A 27,376-nucleotide genomic window follows, 5' to 3' on the forward strand; every position below is an offset into this window, starting at 1 on the left:
CCAACTTTTGTTAGAAACGGGCTTACATTATCAATCACCCATTTAAGTACACCATGTCCTCTCCAGATCCTTGACCATGACTGCTGACAGGAGGCAGCAGTGGTGGGAGGGACTGGGTGGGATACTCACTGACAGCTGCCACATCTGCCGCATTTCCTAAGTGCCTTTACAAAGTCTAATATCACTCAGTAACAAGATGGGTAGAGCGGCGGGGCGTCGTTTGCATACCGTATTGGCAGAGGAGGCCCAGCCCCATGCATCTCCTATCAGTGATTATGACTGCAGCGTGTTTAACAGCGGTTGTACAGCAATTTCACAGCCGAGGGGAGGGAGAATAATTGTATTTTCCGAATGACTGAGTGCAAACACTGTGCACCACTGTGGTTTTGAGCTTTTCTCTTTTTAGTAGGGAAGAAGAAGGTATTCTGATATTGAGAGTGAGCAGAGGGATTGGTAAAGTTTGCAAAACAGACACCTAAATGCTTTGATATATATATATAGAGAGAGAGATAGATAGAGAAATAGATCTGCACAGACACCAGATAAAATCTGTAAAGTTAACATGTAAGGCTAAATATAGCTCTGTAGCTAAGTCTTATTTGTATTAGCACTAATAATATTTAGGTTTGAAATGTTGGCATAATAAAAGCTGTGTATTTTGACCCTCAGTAAACATGGCAAGAAATAACAAAAGCAGGCTGAAAGCAGTGTGATGAGGGGGGAAGGATGGCAACAATCTATGTATACTGCCAGGCAAAATCACTGTATGCGACTTTCGCTAAACACATCTAGCAGGCCGGGAGTTGACATATTCAGTCATGAGCTCGCCCATGTAGACAGCAGTTACTGAGTAAGCATACCGGTGGTGACAGGGAAAGAGGCAGGCTGGCTGTTTAACACCCTCTACCTATATTAATGGCTGTCTAAGGTAAAGGAAGAGACAGCAGAAAACCTGAAGCAGACAGGTGAGATTTGGTCTAATGACAACTGTCTCTTATTGGTTTTGAATTCAGTCTGCCGGCATGGTGCCTTAACTGCCCCGACTGGTCGATCGATATTGGTGGGGTACATGTGGCCGTGAGTTTACACCATTGAAACGGATTTTTCCTTAAGTTCTCAGCATCATCAACTTTGCCTCATTAGCAGTTCGCATACATAAAGCTAACAGCACTAAAACTCGCAGGCTCAAAAAAAGTTAATTGCTCCTGTAGTCCAAATGCCGCTCTGCACCAGAACTCAGCATAGGGGCTGAACTTATTGCTGCATAAGATGTTTCCACCAGAGTATCCACTCTCGCTCCCTACTGTGAAAATAGTTTTTCAGTGAGACCTGGCAAAATATTACTAGCACACATACAACTGTAAGTGTGCCCTAATGGCACCCCTGCAAAGTGACTATCAGGTATTACAACCAGAATGACAAGCAAAACAACAACAGTGTCCTCCTAGCGAGTTATGCTCTTGCTCAAGTTCTGTTCAATGTCCTACAAGCACCTATGATTGAGGGAAAAACAGGAAAACTGAAAGAAAGGTGTTAGTGGACAGGAGGAAAAAAATACTATGAAAAATTGTTTCCTGCCTCCAAAACAAAGAATGCATAGCTTTCACAAGGTTATTGGAACAAAACACTGGACAAATTATGTTGAACGGGCAATATTTGATAGAGAGTGCAATGCTACTGCATACTGACCTAAGACTAGAGGGGCAGCTGCCCCTTTAGCGACTTGATTCAATATTTCAACTGTGCCTTGTGTGAAACAGACTCACCACTGGAAAATAACACAAATACATATCTTAAGCTAAGTAATTCAAAGTTGTGAGGTAGACAGAAACATTAAATAAAATATAATAAAACATATTATAAGTTACATATGTGTATTCAAAGTAAAGTTTTAATTTCTTTTTTGCACAGTTTTTAAGACAAAAAAATCCAGTTGGCAGAGCTGATAAGAAAAAAACACCATCCAGAGTTTTATGTTATTTTGGTTAAATAGGTGGACAAAAATGATGCTCTTGGCTGGGCTGCCCTATATTGAGAAATCTGATCTCTATACTGCTCATGCGAACAGCAGTGAGGCTACATTTCAGCACCACGGACAGCTACACAATACGCAGGCAGCGTGCCCCTGACTTCAGTCTCTAAGGCAAACAAACCACACACCAAATCAGCGATGAAGCTCATTACTGTGGCTCTGCTAGTCTAAACAATGCAATGAATCAGTGAGCAGACTGTCAGCTACATCAAAAGAAACAATTATTTCCCACCACTCCCATTGGTAGTGAGTGGTTCACATTGGACGCAAGAGGTGAGCTATGACACCCCCAAACAGCGCCAATGTATGTGGGTGCACAGGAAACATTGGCGTGGACAGGAAAAAAAGCAGTTAGCCATATGTGGTTGGGATGCCCACTGTGGGCTCAGTTATTTCAGAGTTTAGCAGTGTGTGTGTACAGTGATGAAACGAGCCACTGGCTCTCACTACATGTAGTGAGAGCAACACTTTGTTTACCCAATCCTAATTTTTGATACCTCCCTTGCACGCTTGTCTGGTGAAAAAACACATCCGCGACGACATTAACTCATATTATGAAAACATTATAATACTAAAATACTAATTAGTTTGAATACTAGCTTAATAAGGGTTTTCAGCTTTTATTGGCCTCGCGCCGCTTCATAAAAGCGGATTTCGTTAATGACAAATTCAGCGTCATTAAGTTTGCTGAATGCTTGTAATATCACTCCTCTCATAATTGATATTCCCCACTGCAAGCCGCGGCACTTTCTAATGGGGGGAAAAGTCTCCCTCCGCCGCATGTAGGACCGAGTGAGCGGAAGCAGAGCCACATTCACTCAGTCAGTCAGTCAGCTGGCACAGGAGGAGGCTGCGGCGACTTCCTCGTTATTTCTCGCAGGTATCCCACTCCCTTCGTCGCCAGAACAATCCTTCCGGATTAAACAACAACAAAAGAAAGAAAGAAAAGAGAAAATTTTTGTTTTCGACGTGCACTCCACTCGATGTGAAAAAGAGCGCGAGACAAAACATAAGCGAAATGGGAGCGTTCAGGGTGCTGTTGGGGAGTTTACATTACATGGGACTCTACATGCAACTTAGTGTCTCCACGAGGCAAGCTGGACACGGCGAGATAGAGAACCACATCTCTGGGAACGGTAGGTGTGAGCTCCGCTTCGGACTTCTTTTCTTTCATGGAAAAGGAGGCTGTGGAGAGGGTGGCACAGGTGATGCCATCTGCTCATATGCAGAGGTGGAATTAAACAAAAGAGCATCGCACGGGCTTGAGGCTGGTGCCGATGATGATGCCAACTAGTGGAAATGTGTGTTTTCTTTGTGTGTGTTTAGGTCACTAAAAGTGCTTCTGTTTGTTGTTGTTGTTTTTGTTTTGCGTTCATGCATAAAATTGGAAATACAAAAAGTGTTCATCAACCAGTCAGCCAGCAAGCTTTATCATTTAAATTTAGACCATTTCCAGTGAAATCTGATTCATGTGATCACCATTTTAATGAGTTGTGATCTTGTGATGCATGGCGAGCCAGCCAGCCCTCATGACTGGCATGATTTTGTTTTCTCTGAGTGCTGCAGCTTTCCACCAGTTCTGCTCATCCTCCTGCCTCCTGATCGGTGCGTGATTCATCCCGCCAGAGGAGAGGTGATGCCAGCTGACAGGTGGATGTTAATATTCTCTTGTCATATCCGAGTAAAATCTTTACTGAGGAACCTTTGATCTGGCTCGGATCAGCCCCTCTTCTTTCTCAGCAGGAGCTTTCCTAAATGGCCTCCAGGGTTTACGCTCGGCTATGTCATAAAGTCAAACACACAGTGAATGCCACAGCTCCCCAGTTTGTCCTGGCAACTTTGGCTGAGCCTGCCAATCTCCACAGGTGTCATGCTGCCAGCTTGGCAGATGTGCTTGGCAGGGTTGTGTTTGTCTGGGTCGAAAAAAGAAGAAGTACACTTTTCTTTCAGTGGTAAATGTGCACTCAGACTCTAAGGCACGCCATTCGTAATGTAAAAATGCACCTTAAAACATGATTACATCAAAAATGAGATGCAATGTCTCTCAAACAAAGGCATAAATATAAAATAATGGAGAAGTGGCTGAAACCAGAGCTGTGAAAATGTTGATATTTTTGACAAAACAAAAAAACAAGAACAGAAAATAATCCTAAATATCTATAATACTCATTACGCACAATACGCATTTGCTCAGGTAGTGGACTTCAAAGAAGTATAACAGGAATGACTATTCAGCCTTCAGGTCTCTAGCTGTCCGTGCGCGCAACCGATCCAGGCTTCAGTCTGTAAGCACACTAACTAGCTAGTGCTGGTCCATTTTATAATGCTGCTGTGAACCTAGCATAATCTAATTCTTCTGTCCAACATGAGAAGAAATAAGCAACAGAGATCACATTCTTTTCCTTTACAGAGTCAATAATTCTGGCTACTTGTCAATCTTATTGAAGGGCAGATCAATGATGAATGAAGTAGAAAAGCAGCAGATGCTGTATCTTCTGGTGAGGAGCCACTGGAGAGATTTTTTTTAACCTAGCACTAATGGCTGCAGGTATGTCTCCTTAGACTCTGCTTACAGCACTTGCCACCCCTCACTGACACCCCGGCCATCAGCATCAGTCCGTGCAGAAGTCTGGAGGCTTACTTCCAGTAGCAAAAATAATTTGTGTAGCTCCACCAGCAGATCACCATGCAGGTTTACTGTTGGATGATTTGTTGCTAGACATGAACATTGGTTGCAGATGTCCACGTCCAGTAGAGATTAAACTAAGTTGGGCTAAGACATAAAAGTTGCACTTCTTTGGGTCTGGAACCGCCACTGCATGCTTTTTTTTTCTTTTTTTCTTGAAGCAACAGCACCCCCTTCTAGATTAACGTGTTCCACATACTGCACCTTTAAAAGTCAGCAAATTCACATTTTTTTTAAATTGAATTTGATGAATGTGGTTCTGTAACAAGCTGAGCTGAACTCCTTAATGTGGTTTTATATATGTAGATCGTAGTCACATGTTAACAGGTGCTCATTTATGGAGGAAAAACCTTTGACCCCTCAACAGTTAACCATGTCACATGTTTTTGTTTAACGTTTACAGATGGATGAGGCTGTCCGTATCCACATATCATTAAGACGTTTGTCTGGGATCATCACTATCTCACTATATATATTTGTTAAGGGGCCTGCCTTAAGGTTTGTACCTGCAGGGATCCAAATATATTGGATGCTCTGTGGTCACCACAGGGACTCTCTCTGGCAACATGATTTAGCAGCATCCAACCTGGTGTAAAGTCTGGGCTGGATTCTCATTATATACACCATTCATTAGAATGCACCCCCTTTGTAGTCACATCCTAGTGAAACACTAGCATTTCAGCTTAAAATATTTATCATTTTGTTCCATATGGACCAACATGAAAAATATTTCCTGACAGGTCGCGGTGCATCTGTAAAATAAGGACTCTGACTCCTTACTTCAAGCTGAATAACGTGCTTGTGGGAAGACATATTTTAGGACAGTGGATGTGCAAGATTTTTATGGAAATGAATGTGTGCAGATACACTTGTTTTTGTTTTGTCCTGGGGGGTAAAAATGAGAGAAAAGAGGAGGGCAACAAGAGATTTAAAACTCCTGCAGAACCAAGTGCATTACCAGATTCATGTAGTCTAGTTCCTAATTGAAATACTAAATGGCCTTGCAATGTAATAATTAGTAAAGCACGGTGCATAATACTGTGGTATGGAGTTAAGTCTAATAGGATTTTCAAATGGATTGTTTTTCATAATGAGTGAGGAGGGTAGGAGCGATGAAGGTTCAGCGATTTTGATGGGGATAAACCCACCTGTACTCAGTTAACACCTTTGTATTTGCAGAAGACAATTTTTCCATGACATCCATAGTTATGAGGTGAATTCACAGCATGAGCTGCACCACCGTGAGTCATGTTCAACAAATGGCACGACAGGGTCAACTGAGGGAAATCAAGAGACTTTCATTTTCTTTCCCATTTGGATCGTATTTGTGGTTTCTGAGCCTCTGGGGGTCATAATTCATCCTCGCTTTTCCTTTCCTGCATGAGCTGTATACAAAAGAGTGGGAATGAAGAGAAGCAAATAAGTGTCGAAAGAAAAACAGCCTTGAACTTTATGAAAATCGAGCAAGGATTTCCTGACTGCATCTGCCCAGACGCTGTTTTAGTCTTTGATGCTTTTCAATTAACTCCTAATTAGGAGGATGTGAAACCATTATTCCAACCAATCAATTGGCTTCCAATCAGTGAGGGTAAATGAGCCATTGGGGGAAAATAACAATGTAAAACAAAAAAAAGAAAGAAAGAAAGTAATAAGAAAACAGAGCTCAAGTTTGAATAATATTACCAGAGCTGTCTATGTCTCATCTTTAACCCCTTTTATTCAGCATAAAACCATTTTCCGAGGTAAAACAGGTCATGTTAAAGAATAGATGTTTGTGAGCCTTCACTTAACACCATTCATTTATCTTCACAAAAGTTGACCTTTGCCACCAGAGAAACCAGCACACCTTTCCCATTAATAGATTGGATCAATTAATGAAGGTGATCAATTAATGAAGGTGCCCCTCCAATTATGGCTGCCCCTCCACAAAGTGACAGTTATTTGAGAAGAACATAGTAAATGGGCGCACGAGCATACCCCCCCCCCCCCCCCCCCCCCCCCCCCCCCCCCCCCCCCCCCCCCCCCCCCCCCCCCCCCCCCGCCCCAAACAATCTGGCACACATGCAGCCACGGACTGTGATGGTTACACCTCCTTTACAACTGTTCTTACCGACTGAAACGCCCTTTTTGAGGATTTGTTGCATTATAAATATAGGAGGTGCAGATGGGACTTTCAGTGAAGGCAAACTGGAGCACCAATTAATGACATCACAATACTGTTAGACTATTAAAAATTTATCAGCAGCCAACACAGTATCACTGGCAAACACTGCGCAGCAGCTTGCAGGGTTTACTCCTGTCTTCTATGGAATCGCACACCAAATGTCGATGTGTGCTCATCGCCGCACTCGCGGTTCACATGTGATGGTGGTGACTCAGTACATGATACTGGGGCTCCATACATCATCACTGCAGTGACTACAAAGAAGAATGGCTGTCGTTAAAAAAAAAAAAAAAAAAAAAAGCCAGTCAGGTGCACTGAATTACTGTTACATATATAGAAGACTGAACTGGGTCAGCTAATATGGGCACCTATCCCAGTAGCACTGAGTAAACAATGCGTCGTATTTGCTTTTTCAGGAATAATTACCAAAACAGCTGCTTCATCTCAGAGAGATTTTGTAACAATATTCAGTTAAATAAAAGGTAATGAAGAAAATGAGAGCAGTGTTTCAGTTTTCACATCTGCTCCTTAGTCTGTTAGTGAGTCATACTTCAACTTCGGCCTCGTGACCGTGGGCCATGCGTTTACTAGCCTTTCCAAGAGAACACAGGATAAATTCCTTAGACGCAAAATAAATGCACTGCATGTGTTACTGTTTAGTGCTAAATTTTACGGCTTATTAAGCCAGCCCCATGATTATAATAATGTACTTTAATGGGCAGGGATTGATAAAGCATTTGGAAACTTAATGTGATTCTCGACATCATCCCCTGAATTACTAGCCATATCCTTCCTTTGAGTGGGTGGAGAATAGATCAGTAGCTGAGCACATTGAATCCTGTTTCCAGTCAATCAGCCAGAGCTTTGTAGCTGGGATTAGGAACATTGGTAAGATGTAGCCACCATAACTAACTGCCATGAGGAAATGGCAACATTGGGGATGAGTTGTACACAGCTGCGCGTCATCTTACAGAAATAACCACTCTTAACAGAGCTAAGCAACAAACTTCAGGTGATTGCATCAATGTTGTTGTTGTTTTATGTCTCAGGCTGCTTTGTTAACACCGGGGAAAAGATGGTTTCCTGGGTTAATACATAGAAGGTGAATATTGGCTTCAAGAGCAAGGCATATCTTAATTTTTACAATATTCAACAAAAACTGTGATCTACAGTTTAAAGATCTGTTAAAGTTTTGTGTAACGAGTTAAAGAGGATAATAAATAGATTCAGGACACAGGGTGTAGTGCGCTGTACACCCAACCCAACACTGCATATGGGGGTTTACAACATTGTTGATCAATGTGATTGATTTAGCAATTAACAGATGAATTGAGTGCAGGTTTGATAAACATTTGTTTGAATTATTTATTTAAAAAATACTAAGCATTTGAGGTTGCTGGCTTTTTCTCTTTGGTGCCATCATAAATAAGATATGGTTGGGTTTTTTTTTTGCTAGTGTTGATGGGAAAAAACAATAGCTTTTGAAAAACTGTGAAAATTTCCGTTTTCTCACAGACAACAATTAATCACTAAAAATCTAATTATTTGGAAATGAAACTATCAGCATTCCTTTGATGCACCACCATATACAAGCCTCTGTTTACTCTGCCTCTCAAATGATTAGACTGTGTCAATAAGATGGCTAATTTGACAATATGTGTTGGGTTGTTGTTTTTCTTCCTTATAGGTTTTGTAGCCTGAATTTCCTTCAGGCGTATACTCTCTCTGTCTCTCTGCTACTGTCAGTGAATGTGCTGCACAGAAAGGGATTCAAAAATAGAAAAAGAAGGCCTGTGTCAGAACAAACAGGAAGGACGGGTGAGGGAGAGGGACAGGCTGACAGTTTTAAAGCTTGTTGGTGCTCAGCAGTAGGTAGAGCTAATGCATTTAGGTCCTGACCTCAGTATATACTCCTCACTGAGGAGACAAGTGCTGGAGGGCAGCCTAGGATAAACTACACAAAGGAGAGAACTTACCACTGTAGCTGCAGCTTCCCTCTGCAAAATACACAGCTTTAGTTTTCTCAGGAGTTAAAAATTAATCTTTTTCATGTCTTCCCGACTTTGCCTGCACATCTTTTTGTGAGCAAAGTGTACTCAGAAAGGTAATTCGTGATATTTTCACATTAAGAGGCGCTGGTTCTTCCTGCTCTTCGCCATTCGCTGATAGCTACGTCTTCATGATAGCTGTTTAATTTCAAGCACTGCCACATAGTAGTGGAAACTCGAGATTATTATTTATTATTTTGAAGTAATAAAATAAAATGTGAAATCTCTTAGTTGTAGTCATAGACGTAATCAGTTTGATGGGTCATGCTTCTTCCTAGGGGTGGCATAATTAACCCAAAGGCTCCTTCAGTTACCAAAAGCAAATAAACACCTAGGCACTGCTGAGAGTGAAAATATTTAGCATTTCTGAAAACAAACTCTCAAAACCTTGAGAGCTGCTTTAATTAACACAATTAAAGACTAGCTGAAAGTGGTGTTTTGGAGGGTCAGGTTGGTAATGATCCGCAACTTGGTGAGTAGCTACTTTGGTATTGTTAGTCTCAGCACAGCACGACTGCTCAAGTTTTTGATTTGTTTCACAGTCAGATTTAAATTGCTTTCCTTAAAGTATCCTGAGCTTAAACCAAGCCAGCAAAGAGTCTTAGATGGGACCATCCATAATAACGTTACTTCAATATAGTTTTGGACACTAATGCGATTTTTGTTACTTTAGCTGTTTATCTAAGCATAGTCAAGTTATAGCTACATGATGACTGTGCGGTGATTTAGATTTTATTTATGCTCAGTTCAGTTCAGAACTGAAGAAGCTTCTCGGATGAGAGGTGAAACGTCTTCAAGAGACGCTTTTCTTTTCAAGCTCCTTAGACTACGATGAACTGGATGACTGAGAACCTTCACAGACAACAGAACAGATCCATACGCTTCTGCCTCTCAGATGTCTGCAGCTGGTAAAAGTAGTCCCTGTTCTTTGTAGCCTTGGTGTGCATAGTGACACATGAACCAGTTCTCCACCTACTACAAGTTGCTTGCTAAGAGAAACAGAGCCAAACAAAAGCTACAGCCACCAGCGGCAGTGCAAGACAAAGGGGTAAAGACTGCTTTTATGCTCACCGCTTACTCCCTGTCGCACAGTGGCATGCGCCAAAAATGATGTCACATCCGTTGGCATTCACTGTCATTTCACAGCAACACTGATAGCGACGCACATATACAGAGGGATGTGTTGGAGCAGTCTGAAAACTAGAACCTCTTTGGAAAAAACACTGCAATGTCATTGCTTCCAGTTTTGACCCTTCCTTTATCAGAGCTGATGTGAGTGTATTGTCTTAGTGGTGACGCCTGTTCTTCAGGAGAATACTGCAGTGGCCTTAACAGCAAGCATAAATGGAAATGATTCTGTGAGGATATTGCGGTGGCGTGTGAAGCGACCAGGATGACTGGCCAGAGCACTCTCTTAACCTGAGTAGCCAGCCACAATTTATCTGGGTAGCCTTTTAAAATAGAGCCAATGGCAAACAGAGGTGGGCTGTGATAGTATTGTAATTATTTAACAGTGTCTTAGAAACTCATATGATTAGTCACAGACATTGTCACTTATTTCCTGACAGTAACAGCTGCATGAGCACCGCAGGCGGTCTTGGTGTGGTGAAAATTAAATGCTCATAGTGTTTTTGAATACATTTTTCAGTGAGTTGCTCTTTAAGGATTTTATCAGTTTAGTCAATTAACTCTAACAAAATTGCAGTTAATGAAATTATAACACAATGACTGACTTTAGGGACAGTCTGGCTTATGCAGTCTTGCCACTGTCATAGGCCATTACTGTACTTGGACTGATGTGAAAAAGCATAAGGTTAACCCTGCAGGTTTTGAAGTGAAACTGCTGTTCTGTGGCTCCACCCAGTTTGTTTTATATTCATGTAGAAAGTGAATTAAATGAATAATGGATTTTAAGAAAAAACGACCAGTTAAAAAAAAGAAAGAAAAATAATAGAAAATGCCCAGAACATTTAAATGTCACTCCTGCTATTTTATATTTGTTCTGCGACCAGAAAATATATTATTTGACAAAACAACACGGAGTCACTGAAGACGATCAACGTGGCTAACCTGTATGGAAGCATGGCACTGGTTCAGGTGTTTTGCTCGTTGCTAGACAACGTGTCTTAGACCTTCTGTGTCCTCCATCACCTCTTCCTCCCTTTCCTCGGCTGTCACTGCTCGCCGTGTTGTGTGTACTACACTACGAGACCTCTCCTCTCCCTCGATCGGAACTCTCTTGAAAATCGGCACAAACAAGCTGCGGGGGTCACCCGGCAGTCAAGGACTCTCACTCTGTCTTTCTGTGCAAGTACCTTCTGCCGCGCTCTCTTACAAAGACTTTATGGTTTTGTGTGTGCGTGGGTGGAGGTGGGGGTAGACACTTTGGGAGGGGAAATGATTGCAGACAGCTACCAAAACTACACTTTCTCTGAGGTGTCCCTCTATGACAGAAACTCATCTCCGGGAACTCATCATCTGACCCGTGGATGTGTGCTGCGCGTGCATGCGTGCGAAGCCCTGTGGACGTTGTGTGAGAAATGATAAAGGCAGCTTTGACAGAGATGATCCAAACCCTCTGTGTTCTGTGTCTCAGTGTGTGCGCTTTGCATGGATGTACACTACTGAATTGTGCGTGTGTTTGTGTGTGTGTGTGTGTATACGTGCCAAGTGATGGAGAGGGGGGATAGAGTATTCCCTTATTCCCTCTCAGCATGATGATGTTGAGCGAAGTGCTAGGCTGTGAAGTCTTGTCTGAGAGAGTGTTGCTTATCTTCCATTAGACACATTACTGCCAACGTTGCCATCAAAGTAGAGACATACACACATAAACAAAGACTCTCAGACTCAGAGAGAGTGACACACAAACACACACACACTTCTCCTGGGGAGGCACTTGGCAGGATTCATCTGTTGGCAGTCTCACTGAAGCAGGAAGAGGAGGAGGAGGAAGGAGGCAGGCGAAGAGGGGAACGTTATGTATCCATGGTCCAGGATCAGTCATTTGCAGCCTGAAAGAGCTCCTCAGCCTTCAGCGGGGTGCCACATAATTTAGTGAAGTACCATTGTTCTCTGAAGAGTCCCTCTGATTTCTGCTGCTTCTTTTCCCAGAGTAGGCAGCTGTATTACAAGTTAGCTCAATGTTGATTCCTTATGACTCATTTCGGAAAACTGAACTGATTTTATTTTTTTAGGCCAAGCTGTACATTATGCACCGAAAAAGAAAGAATGAAATCCTGGTGCTGTATGGCACTGTGGCATCATACAAAGCTTTATGTGCAAAGAAGAAAAGAAAATAATTGTGAAGGAATAAATAAAATGAAAAGCTGGGTTTTCATTTTTGTTGAGCTTGGAATGAATCAACCACACAACCTTTGGGTGTGGTTGCAAGGCTGTCGCGTCACTCGTTTGCAGGGAACTCATGATTTAGCGCTACAGTTTAGACTTATGAAAACAATCATCCAAGTCCATTGAGCTACCATGTAATATTCATTATATGAGTTGCTCTGCTGAAGGCCAGAAGAGGCTGCTCGTGATTTCCTCAGTTGCAGCAGGTATGTGCGGTAGATACATATTCTAACTCTGCAGCTTTGGCTGCTACAACAAGAAGCACAATGTCAGTCACATTGACAACCTGTCTGACTTCTGCAATAACAAAATGACTTCATGTAAATAATTTTTTGATGAATAATTCAACTAAGATGCATCAATATGCTGTATCATGGGATTTATTATCCTACAGTCCCGAGGAGCTCACATAAAGGTCCAGTCTTTGTGAATTTTACAGACCTTTCAGTCACATGCCACAGACCTTTGTAAGGGGAAGTATCACATCCATATTAAATTCCCATTTAAGTTGGCTTTTTTGGAGGAGTCTCTTTTAGAAAACCAATCAGCTGGATATGTAAAAACACTTGGTGTAGCTGATAAAAACCTGTCAGCAGCAGTCAGCTTTGGTCTCCTTGCTTATGCAGGCTGCAGTTATCCTTCTGCATGTGAGCTTCATTAGCTCCTACTTCTCAAATGCAAGTTACTTTGATTGTTTCACACACCCATTCCTCACCATGGCAACTGCCTCTTAAGGACTTGAGGCTCTCAAGAAAGTACAGTGACTCCTGCTGTTCTATATGCTGTGATGTTATGGGGCCCCGTGTCAGTCCTTTGAAATCAACCCATCACATAATCAGCAGGCAGCTTCCCATGACTTCAATCATATAGGGGGGAGCTGACTTTGAATATTGCTTTAATGTGTTTGCTTCTTTCATGTGGCTGATATCAAACAAGCATTTACAGTACATTTTGATGATTTTCTGAATCACTGTTTCAATAGCGGCATGGAAAGGTTACATTATTCAGTCAGCATTGCCTTTAATATTAAACCCTTTCAGGCCCAACAATGAGCTTTGCCCTGCCCTGCTGAGGTGTCAGAGGTAATTAGGGAAATTGGATAATTGCACGATGAAGAAGTCACCAAATGCTTCTGCTTGATTTAAGAGTGCAGTCATTAAAATCATTGCTGGGTTTAAATACTGTATGTTGCTCTTAATATAAGCATCCTGTAGCTTCTGTGAAAGTAACTACTACCTAGTTGCTAGTGAAAGTTTGTCCATTGGCTAATAGTCAGAAATTAGTTGGTTTTCACAGGAATCTTTGCAGTTCTGCAGTTCCAGGTCTTGCTACTTAGCAGCTTCCTAGTCATCTCAGACTCTACAGACCAAAGTTAGCAAGTTCAAGTTCAATTAAAGAACTGAACTGAAGACTGAAACAGTGGGGCTGTTTTGGAAGGGTTGCCAGGAGAAACCCTCTTCTCAGTGAAAAGAACATGAAAGCATAGATTAGGTTTGCACAGTTGTATCTGAACAAACTGCAAGACTTCTGGAACAATGTCCCAACAGATGAGACCAAAGTGTAGATCTTTGGCTATAAAGCACAGAGCCATGTTTGGCAAAATCCAAAGTATTCTAGAATCAAATGCCAGACCATCTGTCCGACAGCTAAAGCTTGGCAAAAATTGGGTCATGCAACATGACAAAAATCCCAGTCACACTGGAAAATTTACGACAAAATGGCCGGGGGAAAAAAAGGAAAAAAGTCAAGAATCAAGGTGCTGCAATGGCCCAGTCAAAGTCCAGATCTCAACTTGAGTGAAATGTTGTAGCAGGAACTTAATAGAGCTGTGCACTAACAAATGCCCAAAAGATAATGAACTGAAGCAGCGCTGTAAATAAGAGTGTACCAAAATCCCTCAACTGTGATATAAGAAACTGATGAAGTCATAACTGTTACTGTTTCTTCTAGTTATTGCTGGTAAAGGGGGTTCTGGAAGCTACCAAATGATGGGATGCAATTTTCATGGAGTCCCGTTTAAAAACTTCCTTATAGACTGTAGCTGTGTAAAGCAGACAGCTCAATGGCATCAACTAAAGTTCCTCAAGTCTTGCTACTTAGCGCACATCCTGGTTACACCTCTGAATGAGTTTTTAGGTAGCCACAAATAAACAAAGGAAAAGGAAGAAAGCATACCTTTAATTTCAGAGGTCAACTCCCGCATATCAAATCTAGTAACACTCGCCCCGACCCCCTACCCCCACTCAGTTGAGAGAAAAAACAATGAAAGCATCACTGGCTTCCCCCACCAGATCTCTTCTCAGATCCTTGAGTATCTGTGTGATCGCAAAGACACAGTGCTTTGAAATCCACATTCATTAGGTGCTACTGCACACATAATCAAGAAAGCTGAAACAAAACAAAGCAAGCAGCAAGAATTGCCCTTTTTGTAGCCCTCCCTTTGTGAATTACATACACACACAAGCCAGCACATATCACACCATGCTCAATTACGTAGTGCTGCCCCTGGCCATTCTCAAGCAGGGTTATCCATTAAAATGTTTCTGCAGTTACCAGGCCTAATTACACTGCTGTAGAGAGCCTCTCCCTTACACAGCAGGTGTGAATGTATACGGACACAGACAAAGTGTGGACATTTGTGTGTGACTGCTGCCTGTGAATGAATCTACTGCCAGTGGTTGGTTTTGCAATTACCAAAACTCGAGCTAAATTAACCGGAGCACGTGCGTAGTTGTTTAAAATATTGTTCTGGGTTTACACACACACACACACTGACAGTGACATTCTTGTTGAATCCAATCATGCTCTTTCCCTCCTTTAGCCGACTGCCAGTGATTCACAAATTCTGTCTTTCATGTCCAACTAATAAGCTCTTGGCCATGTCCGAGGCCCTGCATGGTATTTACAAAGGGCTGCTGAGTTGGACAGCTTGATACCTGTGGGCAGTGTAGAATGAGATGTGAAAAAGCACACGTACACAAACACACTAATAGCATTTCACTCAGCTTGGTGTGGAAGAAGTGCACGAGAGAAAATGTATTTTCTCAGTGTGGTTCGTAATGGCTGGTTGCATGGCAGATAACAGCTCTAGACCAGCCTGCAGTTTTCTTTTCTTTTTTTTTAATCTTTTTTTTTTTACTGTTAGAGTTACAGTTAAAATGTTTCTGTTTAATTAATTAACAAGTAATCAGTTCATGCTATTTAATATAATACCTATGATCCTAGCCTTAAATGAAGTCTTTTGTCTGACCGTTTCTCCAAATCCAAAGGAATTTAATTTATGATTTTAAGTGATATGAAAAAGTAATGCAATAAATTTAGTATTTGTCATTAAGCGTTAATGCTCTGTAAAGAAATTAGCTGAACTGAGTTGCTAATTATTTCAGCATTAAGCATCACTAGCCTTTGCTAAGAAGAATAAAGGAGAAGTTGTTATTTGGTCACTGAAGTGTGAATTGTTAACTTTCCTGGCAAACTCTAATGCATGTTCATGTTTTTATCTTTAATATGTGTGTATATACCAAAGCATTTTATGTATTGAAACTCTGTATAGAACGATTCAGCCTTCTTGATGAGAGTAAGATGAACAGAACTATAATTAGCGGAAGCAGATTATGGTTAGTCCAGGTCACCTACCAAGAGAAATGGGCTCTCTCCAACTATAGCAAAAATCAAGAAAAAATTATTATTAGCTTACGAGGAGCTTGTTTAAACCTTTGTTTGTTTATTTAATAGCCAAGCTGTTTTCTCCTGCTCCTAATGTTTTTGCTAAATTAAGCAAACTCCTATTCTCCTAAGAGTCTCAGCAAGAAAGCCAGCACTATATGAAAATAAAGTCAACAGGCATCTACTAGAACGAGGGGCAAAGCACCTCAACAGTGAAAGAATTTTGAGTGTTTTCCAGCCGAGACATGCTGACAATATTCTGCCACAACACAAAGGCTGTGGATGAGGCCGCTCAGAGCTGTGCTTAACCGTCCCCTGGGTGGATTTCTGTCAGCATCCGGCTGTGCAGCTCAGAAATGAACAGTTTGGCTAGAGAGGATGCTGCTCAATACTGGAGCTACATTGCCCTAAACATGACACGCTAGCATGATGAGATCATGCTGCATATCCAGCTGAATTGCTACTAGAGGGATGCTTTAGCCACGAAACTGCTCGCTGCTGAAGCTCAAACTGCAGACAAGGGATTAGTGATGAGAATATGTTGCATATCATATCACCTTTTGACTGGAGGGATGCTTTGGCCAGAGATGATGGTTCCTAGCAGTACATTTGGAAATGTCCCTGTTTCCTCTGTTAGAATTCTTTCAGTGCAGTTCTGTGGCCATTTTATTCTTTGTTCCAGTACATTTTTGGGTAAATGTCTTTGGGATTTAAAAATGGTGTGGGTGTGCATGCTTTAAAGTAAATGGCACCAACGTCACAGTGGCCAGAAAACCTGATTTGGCCTCTAGCAGACAGAAATGTTGTATATTATTTTACAATGCTTTGGTTTATAATATCTAAATGTAATATCAAAGTAATTTAATATGCAATAATATATAAATATAAATATATATAAATGTATCCTTTATTTCCCAATGTGTAGAAAATCTGTTTGTGCCAGAACATTTAGTAAATCACAAGTGCAACGTGTAATATATAATTGATTTAACAAGCTTTAATTAGCACAGTTTCTATAAACAATGGACCTTTTTTCTGTGTTGCACTGATAGATCAGCTTATGTGACTCATAAAATAGCCTAAATGTGTTCATGGAGGTGTGAACATGCTAAACGCTGATTTCTCCGTTTGTGGCAATCATTTGGATTGTTGGATCGTTTAGACTTTTGACCCAGGGTGGTAATTATCACAAACTAAACACTCAGAAACAGGGTTGTTCTTTAAATATGACAGGGGAGACTACGCAGAGTGTACGAAATTACAACGGAAGTTACAATGTACCCAATTCTTGTATTTTGTGCTTTGTGAAAATACAACTTTGAGGTGTAAACAATAGTTTTTGTATTTTATAATGTGGGTCTTCATACTTTTGGCCATTATCACAGCCTCTACAGTGGCAGAGATGCTGTGCTGTTATCAGTTGTAATTGTTGTCGTTTTTATTGATGGTTTATTTGGCATTTTCAGGGACGTGTCTATTCAATGTTATTGCCTACGTAGACTAATGTTTTGCCTTCATATAAAAGTAGAAAAAAAAAAACCCAGTTTAGCCATGTGTTAAAATAGCTTTAGCATAGCATGTTTTAGCGGTTTTGTAATTGGTAATAAAGAAATGCACTGTAATCATTTCATACCTTGTAGGCCACATACATCCAACTGGCTGTTAAGAGGACTGTACCAATAAAACTACAGCCTAATGATCTGTTAATGTATCTATTATCTGATATTAAACACTCTGAGATATCATGGGGAAACTGAACCTTTATTATATAGAAATGCTCCTGTAGTAAATTGAGGAAACCTGTGAAGAAATAAAATTAAAGAAAAAGCACTGGAACCTCATTACTGAGACTTTGTCCTGTGATAAAAGACCACAATTTTGTTAGTCCATAGAAAATGTTCTGCATTTTTGTTTGTTTTACAGTAGCTCCACTAAAAAACAAACAAACAAAACTCTAATGCAAATGGTAAAAAGCCTCAGTTATCCAGTCAATTTACCATGGTTGACACCTGCTTTCTTACATAAATGGTGAGGTTGCATAACGGTAGATACTTAACACAAACAACGCTTTTGTTCATTCATTGTCCCTCCAAATAATCCAAATGTCAGTACAAAGGTGATGTCAGAAATCAGGGTGATTAAGAAACACATGTCAGGTTTAAAATAAACCACCAGAATAACCAAAATAATTGTTAACAAGTAAAAATATTACCTCAAGTCCTCTCCTTGAGGCGTCTAAGTGTCATCCTAGTCAGATACCTAAGCCACCTAAATTGGCTCCTTTTGATGCAGACGCAGCAGCTGTACTCCTAGTCTCCCTTAAATGACCCAAGCTCCTCACCCTCTAAGAGAGAGCCCAAACACTCTTTGATGGAAAATTATTTTCACTGCTTGTATTCATGATCTCATTCTTTCAGTCACAACCCAGAGCTTGTGACCGTAGGTAAGGTTAGGGACATAGATTGACCAGTAAATGCAACGTAAATTGCAAAAACTTATCCTAAATAGTACTCTCCGCCTCTCCCATATTTCCAAGGAGTTGCCATGCATTTGGACCTACATATTTGATTTCATTTTACACCATATACCCTTTCTGACACAACCATCCCATTAATTCAGGCTTCAAGTGGCACAAGGAATACAGTAACCTGTGATCACCTGAGACTGGATTCGTCCCCTTCCAGTCTCAAACTGGGGGTCTTTTGCATGCAAGCAGCGACTTCTGTTATCATTGTCAGTTCCAAGTCCACTTTCAGTCTTTCTGCCATGTTGCCTTAAAAAGACATGTGCATCTAGAACATCTTGTTCACAAATACTGAATATTTAACAGTTTTCTTATGAGGATGGGGAAATAGAACTCAAAGAATCAAAACAAGTGACTAAAGTGGACACTGAGTTGAGTCTTTTGTTCAAGTTGAAACTGGATCCATTGCTTTTATAAGTTAGAGTGAAACTGCTTCCTAGTATAAATCAATTTGCTGATGTAGAATGAAGAGAAAGACTGAACCAGGAAGTGTATGTGAGAATAGCTTTTGTTCATTATGAAAGATGTGATATGATTTTAATAAGAGAATTAACAGTCAGTGGAGATATCATTTCTGCCTATTATGACTAATTCTTGAGTTGCAAAGATCCTAAATGGACAGAACAGAGACATATTTTTTATTGGAAGTTCTACGGCCAAATGCAGATGAGGTCTATATTACCCATATCAAATTACTATAACGTCTTCCCGTATTTCAAACATGGATAAAGAGCTGATCGAATAACTAATTCACAACTTTTTGGATTAAACGTTATTGTGCCTGTAACAGTGAGCCCCTGATAGGCTGTGATGTCTTGCTTTTGTCCTGAGATGTGCGATACATCAAACTCATTAGCTCAACCAAATTGTAGTTTCAGGAAGACAAACACTGCAAATGAAATCTGCTCCAAATGAAGCTCAGTGTCGCTGCTGCAAATAGATTACAACTGAGGAGTTGTATTCCCAACGTCGCCTCTGATTAGCACCGCAACGCCGCCGCTCGTTCTGTTTTTAGAGAGAGTTGTTCCTGTGTGACAGCTCGGCGTCTCGGAGGAGGCCTGATGTGTCGTGTCCCTATTAGATGTGACACTTTTCACGCCTGTTATTCTTCTTTAATCTGCTGTGTCAAAGTCATGCTCTCTCTTTTGTTTTTTTTGTCTTTCTTTCAATCTTTTTTGGCTGTGTCTCACACTTGTCTCACCCCCACTTTTTCTCTCTTCCTTTTCTCCCTTTCTGCACATTAATGTGGCGGAGGTGTCACTGATGTGGCAGCTGCAGAGAAAATGAAAAGATCCGGTCCTGATGCAGGCAGGGCCGGCACTCGCCTATCACAGGCGGTGTGTTTTTTCACCTCTGATTAATCCAATGTGATTTTCTTTAAAATTCTAGGGAACTTTCAAAAAGTAGGCCAAGTACCTATTTCCTACCCTCAGCTTCTTGAGCTGCTGTCTTGAATCCTGAGGCACTCTTTTATGTTTTTTTTTAATGTAATGAGCCACATTGAAGTGAGACTGCACATCCTTCCGTCCATATGCTCAGACCTCCTTCTCCACAGCCACCTCCTCCAGCTCATCCAGGGGGACAGCAAGGTATTCCCCAAGTCATCTGACAGACAAGATCTCTTCATGTCCTGGGTCTTCCCGAAGCCAGGAGCAACAAAAATACTGCACAGGTTCAGATCAGGCAGCGAATTCCTCCCAGTCACACCCTCCAGGTCACACTGTCATTGCCCGCTTGTGTATAGATTGTCCGAGCAGGACAATGTGGTCCCCAACAGGGCCACCCTCAAGCACCAAGGAACTCTTGGGTACACTGACCTGTCGTTTTGCACATAAGAACAGTCAGGACACATTCCCCGACGTAAAGCTGCAGGAAAGCAAACCTCTCATCCACAGGGAAAACCCCATCATACAGACACCCCCAAGGGCACAAGTATACCCACCCCTGTCCGTTTTCTCTCACTAGGGGCAACTTCACATTGGTTCCAGAGCCCAAGCTGTGTCTTGAGGCAACCCCAGCTATATTTAGCCATTTCTTCTTGACCTCAGGGTCTTATACCACCAGAGAGACTGCAAAGTTATTAGAAAATTTCTGGTTCGTGCAACTTGTTTGTCTCAAAAATGTGGTTTTAACAAAAGATTGTTAAACAAAATGTATTGCTTGGTATTTATAGTTAATCAGAGACCCAACAGTTCAGCTGTTTCACATAGGCATGAAGTGGAGTATTATTCATGTTCGGCTTTGCTATCAGGACACTGCAATAAATTGAAGGCCTGCCAGGCTCTAACAATCCTCATATTGCATTCACACCGCCGCTGTCTGTCCTCTGTCCAACCTCTTCAGTATATCACCTTGATTTTTTTGTGAAACTGCCTAACATTGGGAGCAAGCAGCTTCCTTACCTTTTGCTGAAGAACAAATACACATACAGCGTAATCCCAAATGATGTGTAAATATGAATCCAGTCTTCTATTTTCCAAGTGTAATAAACCAGAGTACAGACAGGCAAAAGCACTATGGTAAATAAAACTGCAGCTGATCCATCCATTTGAATAAGCCCACAATTTTTCTGCAAAGTAGAACAGTAAATAGGGTTTTCTCCTGTTTACCTGGCAGTTTTGGTAGCAGTCAAATAATTGTTGCAGTGCCATTTTTCTAGATTTGTAAAGTGCCTCATAACATTTCTTTTTAAGTTTTTACAATGTGAAATGTTTGGGCATTCAATAAGCCCATAAACTTAGAAATCTATGACTGAATGATAGATATTACATTATGGAAGTGGTGTGAAATGTTTTGAGGGTCACCAGAAAACACTGAGAAACAACAGTGTTCATGTCATGTCACTTGCTGTTAGGTTTAGCCTGGACTCTTTATAAAATATGAGCATAGTCACCGTGATGTCAGCCGCTGGTTTCAGGCGTCCACATTTTTGAATGTTGTTGAATGCTAGTCCATAGATGCTATTCCACAGAATTTATTTATTTGTTTGTTTTTTGTTTTGGGGGTTTTTTTGGATACAAAAATGACCACATTTAGATGAGACTGTGGGGCGGTTATCATCTCATGCTTGTGAGACTGGATCCATAAACTGTACAGGTGCAAAACACAGACACACACAGGCTGAAAAACCAAAATAAACCTTCACTTGTGTCGACTTATCTTTTGGGTTGGTTAAAAGCTATTAAATGTTCAATTTTTTAAGCTTAATTTTTCCTGGAATAATGAGGGAACAGGTCTCACCTGGACATGAAACTACTTGTTAATCAACTGAGTGTTAACTTTTGAGCCTCTGAAATGTCTATATAAAAATGGGTGTAATTCCCAAGCAGTTAATGCAATACTTTTGTTAAACATGTTTGATTTAAACATCTTAACTGGCTGATATTGGGTTTTTAACATATTAACAACCATACTCACATGAAAAAAACCCATATAAAACATTTTCTTTTCTTCTGCATCTCTTTAGAACACATATGGCATTTCTTGTTTACTGGATGCTATAGTGTGGAGAAAGAGCGCAAAGATGGGACAGAAGGATGAGGATGGCATTTAGCAAAATGCTGATTTGCAGCCAGCGTATAATGAGCACATGATGCAGGACTGTATAACTCAGTATGAGTCCAAATTAGTCTTAGCTTCTGTTTGGACAACCATAATGAGCTTAAGTTAAAGAACCACAGACTCTTTGCAGACTTGTGGTCTCATTATGTCTATGGTGTTTCTTCCACAGAACAAAAATGGTCAGTGTTATCGCATCATTCAAGAGGGTCTAAATATAGTTTAGTGGCGATACAGAGGAAAAGAAAAATCTGTTAGAGGGATGATTCAGTTTTATGTGTACATAAGATTGTTGGGAGGTTTTATTTTAAGTGAAAAATAAGTTCCTATGACATTAAAATACCAAAAAAAAGGGTAAAAGCTGCAGTGCAAGTAAATTAATCTCAGCCCTATCAGAATTTGTTTGAGCAAGATAAGTCTGAACTGCAGTATCTCTCTCCAGCCTTTTATCTTAAAGTTGACAGCTTCAGACTGCAGCCTTTTTTTTTATATTGTTCCATTCTATCGAAACAATAAAACCTTATCCGCTGCTGTAGTTTCTTTTGTCAGATTCAACAATGCAAGAAGTATTTTTACACAGCGTAGGTCAGTAATCTTAGTGAACTTTCTGACATTGCAGATTTTTTTTTAGCTGAGACATCCATTTAAATGAACTCCGAAAACAGCAGTTTCATGTCATTGTGTTGATCCAGACAAATCCCACCCCATTTGTTGTCTTCCCTTGATGTCATTTCGGAGTTGTTTGGAAATCATTCATTCTAATCTCTGTTTATTGGAATAGTCAACATGCTAATCCGCGCATTATGTTTTACCTCAGTTGTTAAAGCCTCTTTTGTTTATAGACAAACAAAAGTATCACTGCGTGGTTCCTCTGCTATCGTTGAATAGTGGTGTGCAGAGACAGAAGTGATGTTGTAATTATGAGCATTGAATATTGTTAATAATGCAGTTTGACACCATGAGGGGTGGAAAAAATATATATAAATATATATATATATATATATATATATATTTATATATATATATATACACACACACACTACCGGTCAAAAGCTTGAGAATGCCCCAATTTCCAGTTATTTATTCAAATTCAGGTCGCTCGAGTCCAATGAATGAATAGCTTGAAATGGTACAAAGGTAAATGGTGAACTGCCAGAGGTTAAAAAAATATGTATGTATATGTATATTTCAGAATTATATAAGAAGGCCTTTTTGAGGGAACACAAAATTAACAATTTAGCCTGTAAAGCCGGTGCTACTAATTCCTACAGGTGTTCCAACTTTTCAGGATTACTTGCAATCCCCTCTGTCTGCATAAAAGCAGTGTTGGAACACACTGTGGTAACATACCCTCAAAAGTATCAGTTGAACAGTATTGTACTGCAGAAAGTAGTGTGTTGCTACAGAAATGGCAAGAAAAAGGCAATTACAATGGAAGAGAGACAGACCATCATAACAATTAAAAATGTAGGTCTTTCCTACAGAGAAATTGCAAAGAAAGTCAAGGTGTCAGTGAGTACAGTTTCCTTCACCATCAAAATTCACTCAGGCAAGGGAAGAGGTCTGGCAAAGCCACAACTGAATCAGAGGACAGGTTTCTAAGAGTAAACAGCTTGCGTGATAGGCGGCTCACAGGACAACAGCTTGATAGTGGTCGTAGTAAGCAAGTCTGCAGACATCAGAATAAGACAAAGAGTCTTTGCCTGGGCCATGAAACACCGCCATTGGACTACTGAAAATTGGAAGAAGTTATTATGGACTGACGAATCAAAATTTGAAATCTTTCGTTCATCACGCAGGATCTTTGTAAGTCGTCGTGTAGGCAGAAGGATGGTTCCACAGTGTGTGGCATTAACTGTCAAACATGGAGGAGCAAGTGTGATGATCTGGGGCTGTTTTTACTGGATCCAAGGTGACTTGTAGAGAGTGAGAGTGACCCTGAACCAAAATCGGCATCTATCTGTCTATCTATCCGTCTGTCTGTCCTTCGGTCGCTTGATTTTCATCGACTTCACACTGAGTGTGGGAGTAGCTAATCAAGGCAGTGTAAGAGCAATCACATTTGATTAATTGTTATCAAAACTGCTGGTTGTGACAGAAAACTCTCTGTTGAAGAGAAGCAGTTGTCAAGCAGCGCAGGCTCGTGAAAGCTTCAGTTTCTCATTTCGGGATAGATTTGACCTTATTTTAGTCATGAATTCCTAAATCACGTTGCCCTCCATCTCCGAGATACTCCTAGAAGTTGTAGGTAGGCAACTTTGTGCCACTCTTTAAACTTCCAGTCTAGCTAGGGTGATGAACATGCATCTTTGAATGAACATTGTTTTCTAAAAATGTAACAAAGTAAACCCCTTCTTCCACATTCACAATTGTCTGTTTTGTTACCTCTCCCGCCTCCATCTTGCAGGGTGTAAAGTTCCCCCGATACTCTCTGTGTTTGATTACATTCATTCTCTGATGAAGCTACGCTGCAGTCTGTCCTGTAATCTCTGTCATTCATCAATGTCAGCCTTAATAGAGGCAAAGAGGAAAAGGAAGGGTTGTTGGTAAACCTCCTGTGACTGGCTATACATCTGCTGATGTGTGTTTGTGTGTGTCTGAGAGAGAGAGAGAGAAACTGTGTGTGTTTGTTAAATCGAGCCTCCTTTGACTATTTGCGTCCTCTCAAAAAGCTCATTTTATGTTATATGTCCGCAGGATTATCTGCTTTCACTTAATGAGTGTTGGAAAGCTAGTGTAAGAGTGTACCTCTCAGTTCGGAAAGGTGTGTGCACATCCAATAAGCCTGTTCACTTATTTATCCGTGCTGTCAGCTCGCCCCATGAGAGCCTTACTCGCACAACAGTAACCTGCAAAGAGGAGAGGGTGAGTGAGGAGGAAAAGCACAAGGAAGCAGGGAAGGAGGGGAAGAAGGAGGTGTGAATTGAGTGGAAGGGAATTTCACCACTCCCTGCCAGACACTGAGGCTCAGTTCCAGCTGTCCTGTCTACCAACACCCCACCTCCAACCTCCCCTCCCTCCCCCTCCCCCCCCCCCCTTCTCCCTGTTGGTGCCTGTATGCCTCAAGCAGTGGACTCAAAGGCTTTATCAGCTCTGGCTTTTAGCAGAGTGGAGATAATGGGAGGCACTTTTGGCTCTTTGCAGCAGCTCCATATAACCAATAGTGCGCTTTCAGTCCAATTAAAGAAAGCTTCTTCATGTGTGAGGAAGACATAGAGGTCCATCTGTGACACACCATCCACTTCATACTCAACAAATGTTTCCTATTGCAGTTTACTGAATATAGATTCAAACTGTAAGTCTATTTATGAAATGCTATTTTAACTGCAGCTAAACATTTCATACAGTTCCACCTGTGGCAAAACACAGAGGTATTATAGAGATATTATCACAGGGACTTCTTTATGTTACATTATGTTGAAATGCTCTCCTTGCCTTAGGCTTTGCTTATATGTGAAGGAGAGTCCTACTTTGACTAAATTGTTCTCCCAGTGAAGTAAAGTTGACTTTGATGACATGTGGAAGGAAGTTATTCTGGTGTACACTGGTTTTATTGCCACTGCATATTGGCTTTCCAGCAGCTACAACACATTACAGAACTGTTCAGTAATGCCATTAAGCCTCTGTCGTATTTTGTGTCCAGTGAACAAATGTTGCTGTGCTACACTGCTAATTTAAAATGGTAAACATGATAAAAGTAGCAGCTAATAATATACATATTGTCCTTGGGATCATTTTAATATACAGTGGGGAAATAATTATTTGCTAAATTTATACATTTGCTAACTTACAAAGAAATGAACACTGGTGGTTTAATTTTAATTAACAGAATATCAACAAAAAATCTAGAAAAACACATTACATAAAAGTTATATATTGATTTACATGTAATTGAGTGAAGTACATATTTGATCTCCTACACCCAGCCAGAATTTTGGCAACTAATGATGTCCATCCGGTGTCCAAGTAGCACACAGATTACAATTAGTCAGTCAATTACTGGATCATTTTCGTCCATTTCACCATAGGTAACACCAAAGGGCTGTCAAAGGACAACTGCAACAAGACTGTAGACATGCTTAAGGCTGGAATGGGGTATAAGACAGTCAGCAAGATGCTTGGTGAAAAGGTGATGGCTTATTTGGAAACTGAAGAAATATTAAATAACCATCAATTGCCCACGGTCTGGAGCTCCATGCAAGTTTGTTAATGATCTGAAGGCAGTTAGGGCCATGGTCACCAAGAACACCATTAGTGGCACACTACACCATATTGGGTTAAAATCTTGCACCCACGAAGTTCCTCTGCTCAATAAGGCACATGTACAGGCCCATCTTAAGTTTGTCAGGGAACATGTTGCACTCATCTCCAAGAAACTAAATGGGAAGACTTGGGTGCTGTGGTCAAATAAAGCCAAAATCTGGCTCTTTTGGCATCAACTCGACCCACCAACTGCAAGTGTACCATCCCCACAGTCAAGCATGGAGGTGGAAGTGTTATGGTTTGGGGCTGTTTTCTGCTAATTCACAGCGATGGGTTTTACAGCTTGACAGTGGCCCAGACCATACTGCAGGGCAATAAAGAAGTGGCTAAAGGTCATGAAGTGGCCTAGTCAGTCTCCAGACTTAAGTCCTATAGAAAATCTGTGCCCAAAGCTGAAGCTTTGGGCTGTAAAGCTCTAGCCAAGAAACCTAAACAATTAGGAGGGTTTCTATAAAAATGAGTGGGCCAAAGATGCCTCCTGAGATGTGAGCAAACCTGGTGTCTTACTGCTGTGCTTGCTAACAAGAGTGTCTCCATGAAGTAGTAAGTCATGTTTTGCTTTTGGATCAAATACGTATTTCAGTCAATGAATTGCAAATCAGTGCATAAAATTTATGTAAAATGTTTTTTTTCCCTGATTTTTATTAATATTCTGTGTAGATGTACATCCTCACAGAGCCACTACCATGGCTAATGAAACACTTATTTACTCTAAATGCCAAGAAAATGCATTTGTAATGCTTCTTTCATAGCTCTTCTTCTTATTAACTTTGTTTTTTCACTCACTTAACATTGTTTTATTTTTGGAAACGTATTCTTTCTGTAAGGTAGTAACTGACCATACATTTAATAACATGTTTGCCTGTATGGAATTTCTGCAATTTTGCAGGTTCATACATTTTCACTTTACTGTTAGACTACGGGTTTTTATACACCATCACAGTAAGTTTAAGAACATTTTCAAAGTACTGTGTTGGAATATTAAGTTTTATTATCATCATTAGCTTAACCTTTGGTGAAATGTGTCCAATGATATCAATCGAATATTTCATCAAGTGACAGAGAGCCAAATGTAGTAGCAGTTCTG

General features: G+C 40.7%; 1 protein-coding gene across 1 annotated transcript in view; it reads left to right on the forward strand.

Annotated features, from left to right (window-relative positions):
* Positions 1 to 2,814: 2,814 nt before the first annotated feature.
* vstm2la (V-set and transmembrane domain containing 2 like a) overlaps positions 2,815 to 27,376 on the forward strand; it is a 48,223-nt gene continuing 23,661 nt past the window's right edge. Inside the window, exon 1 of the mRNA XM_085145304.1 lies at positions 2,815 to 3,168. Within this exon, the coding sequence (XP_085001430.1) occupies positions 3,051 to 3,168 (118 nt within the window). The 5' untranslated portion in view covers positions 2,815 to 3,050. The remainder of the gene's footprint in view (positions 3,169 to 27,376) is intronic.

Source organism: Neolamprologus multifasciatus, chromosome 20, assembly GCF_963576455.1.
Source record: "Neolamprologus multifasciatus chromosome 20, fNeoMul1.2, whole genome shotgun sequence".
Lineage (NCBI taxonomy): Eukaryota > Metazoa > Chordata > Actinopteri > Cichliformes > Cichlidae > Neolamprologus > Neolamprologus multifasciatus.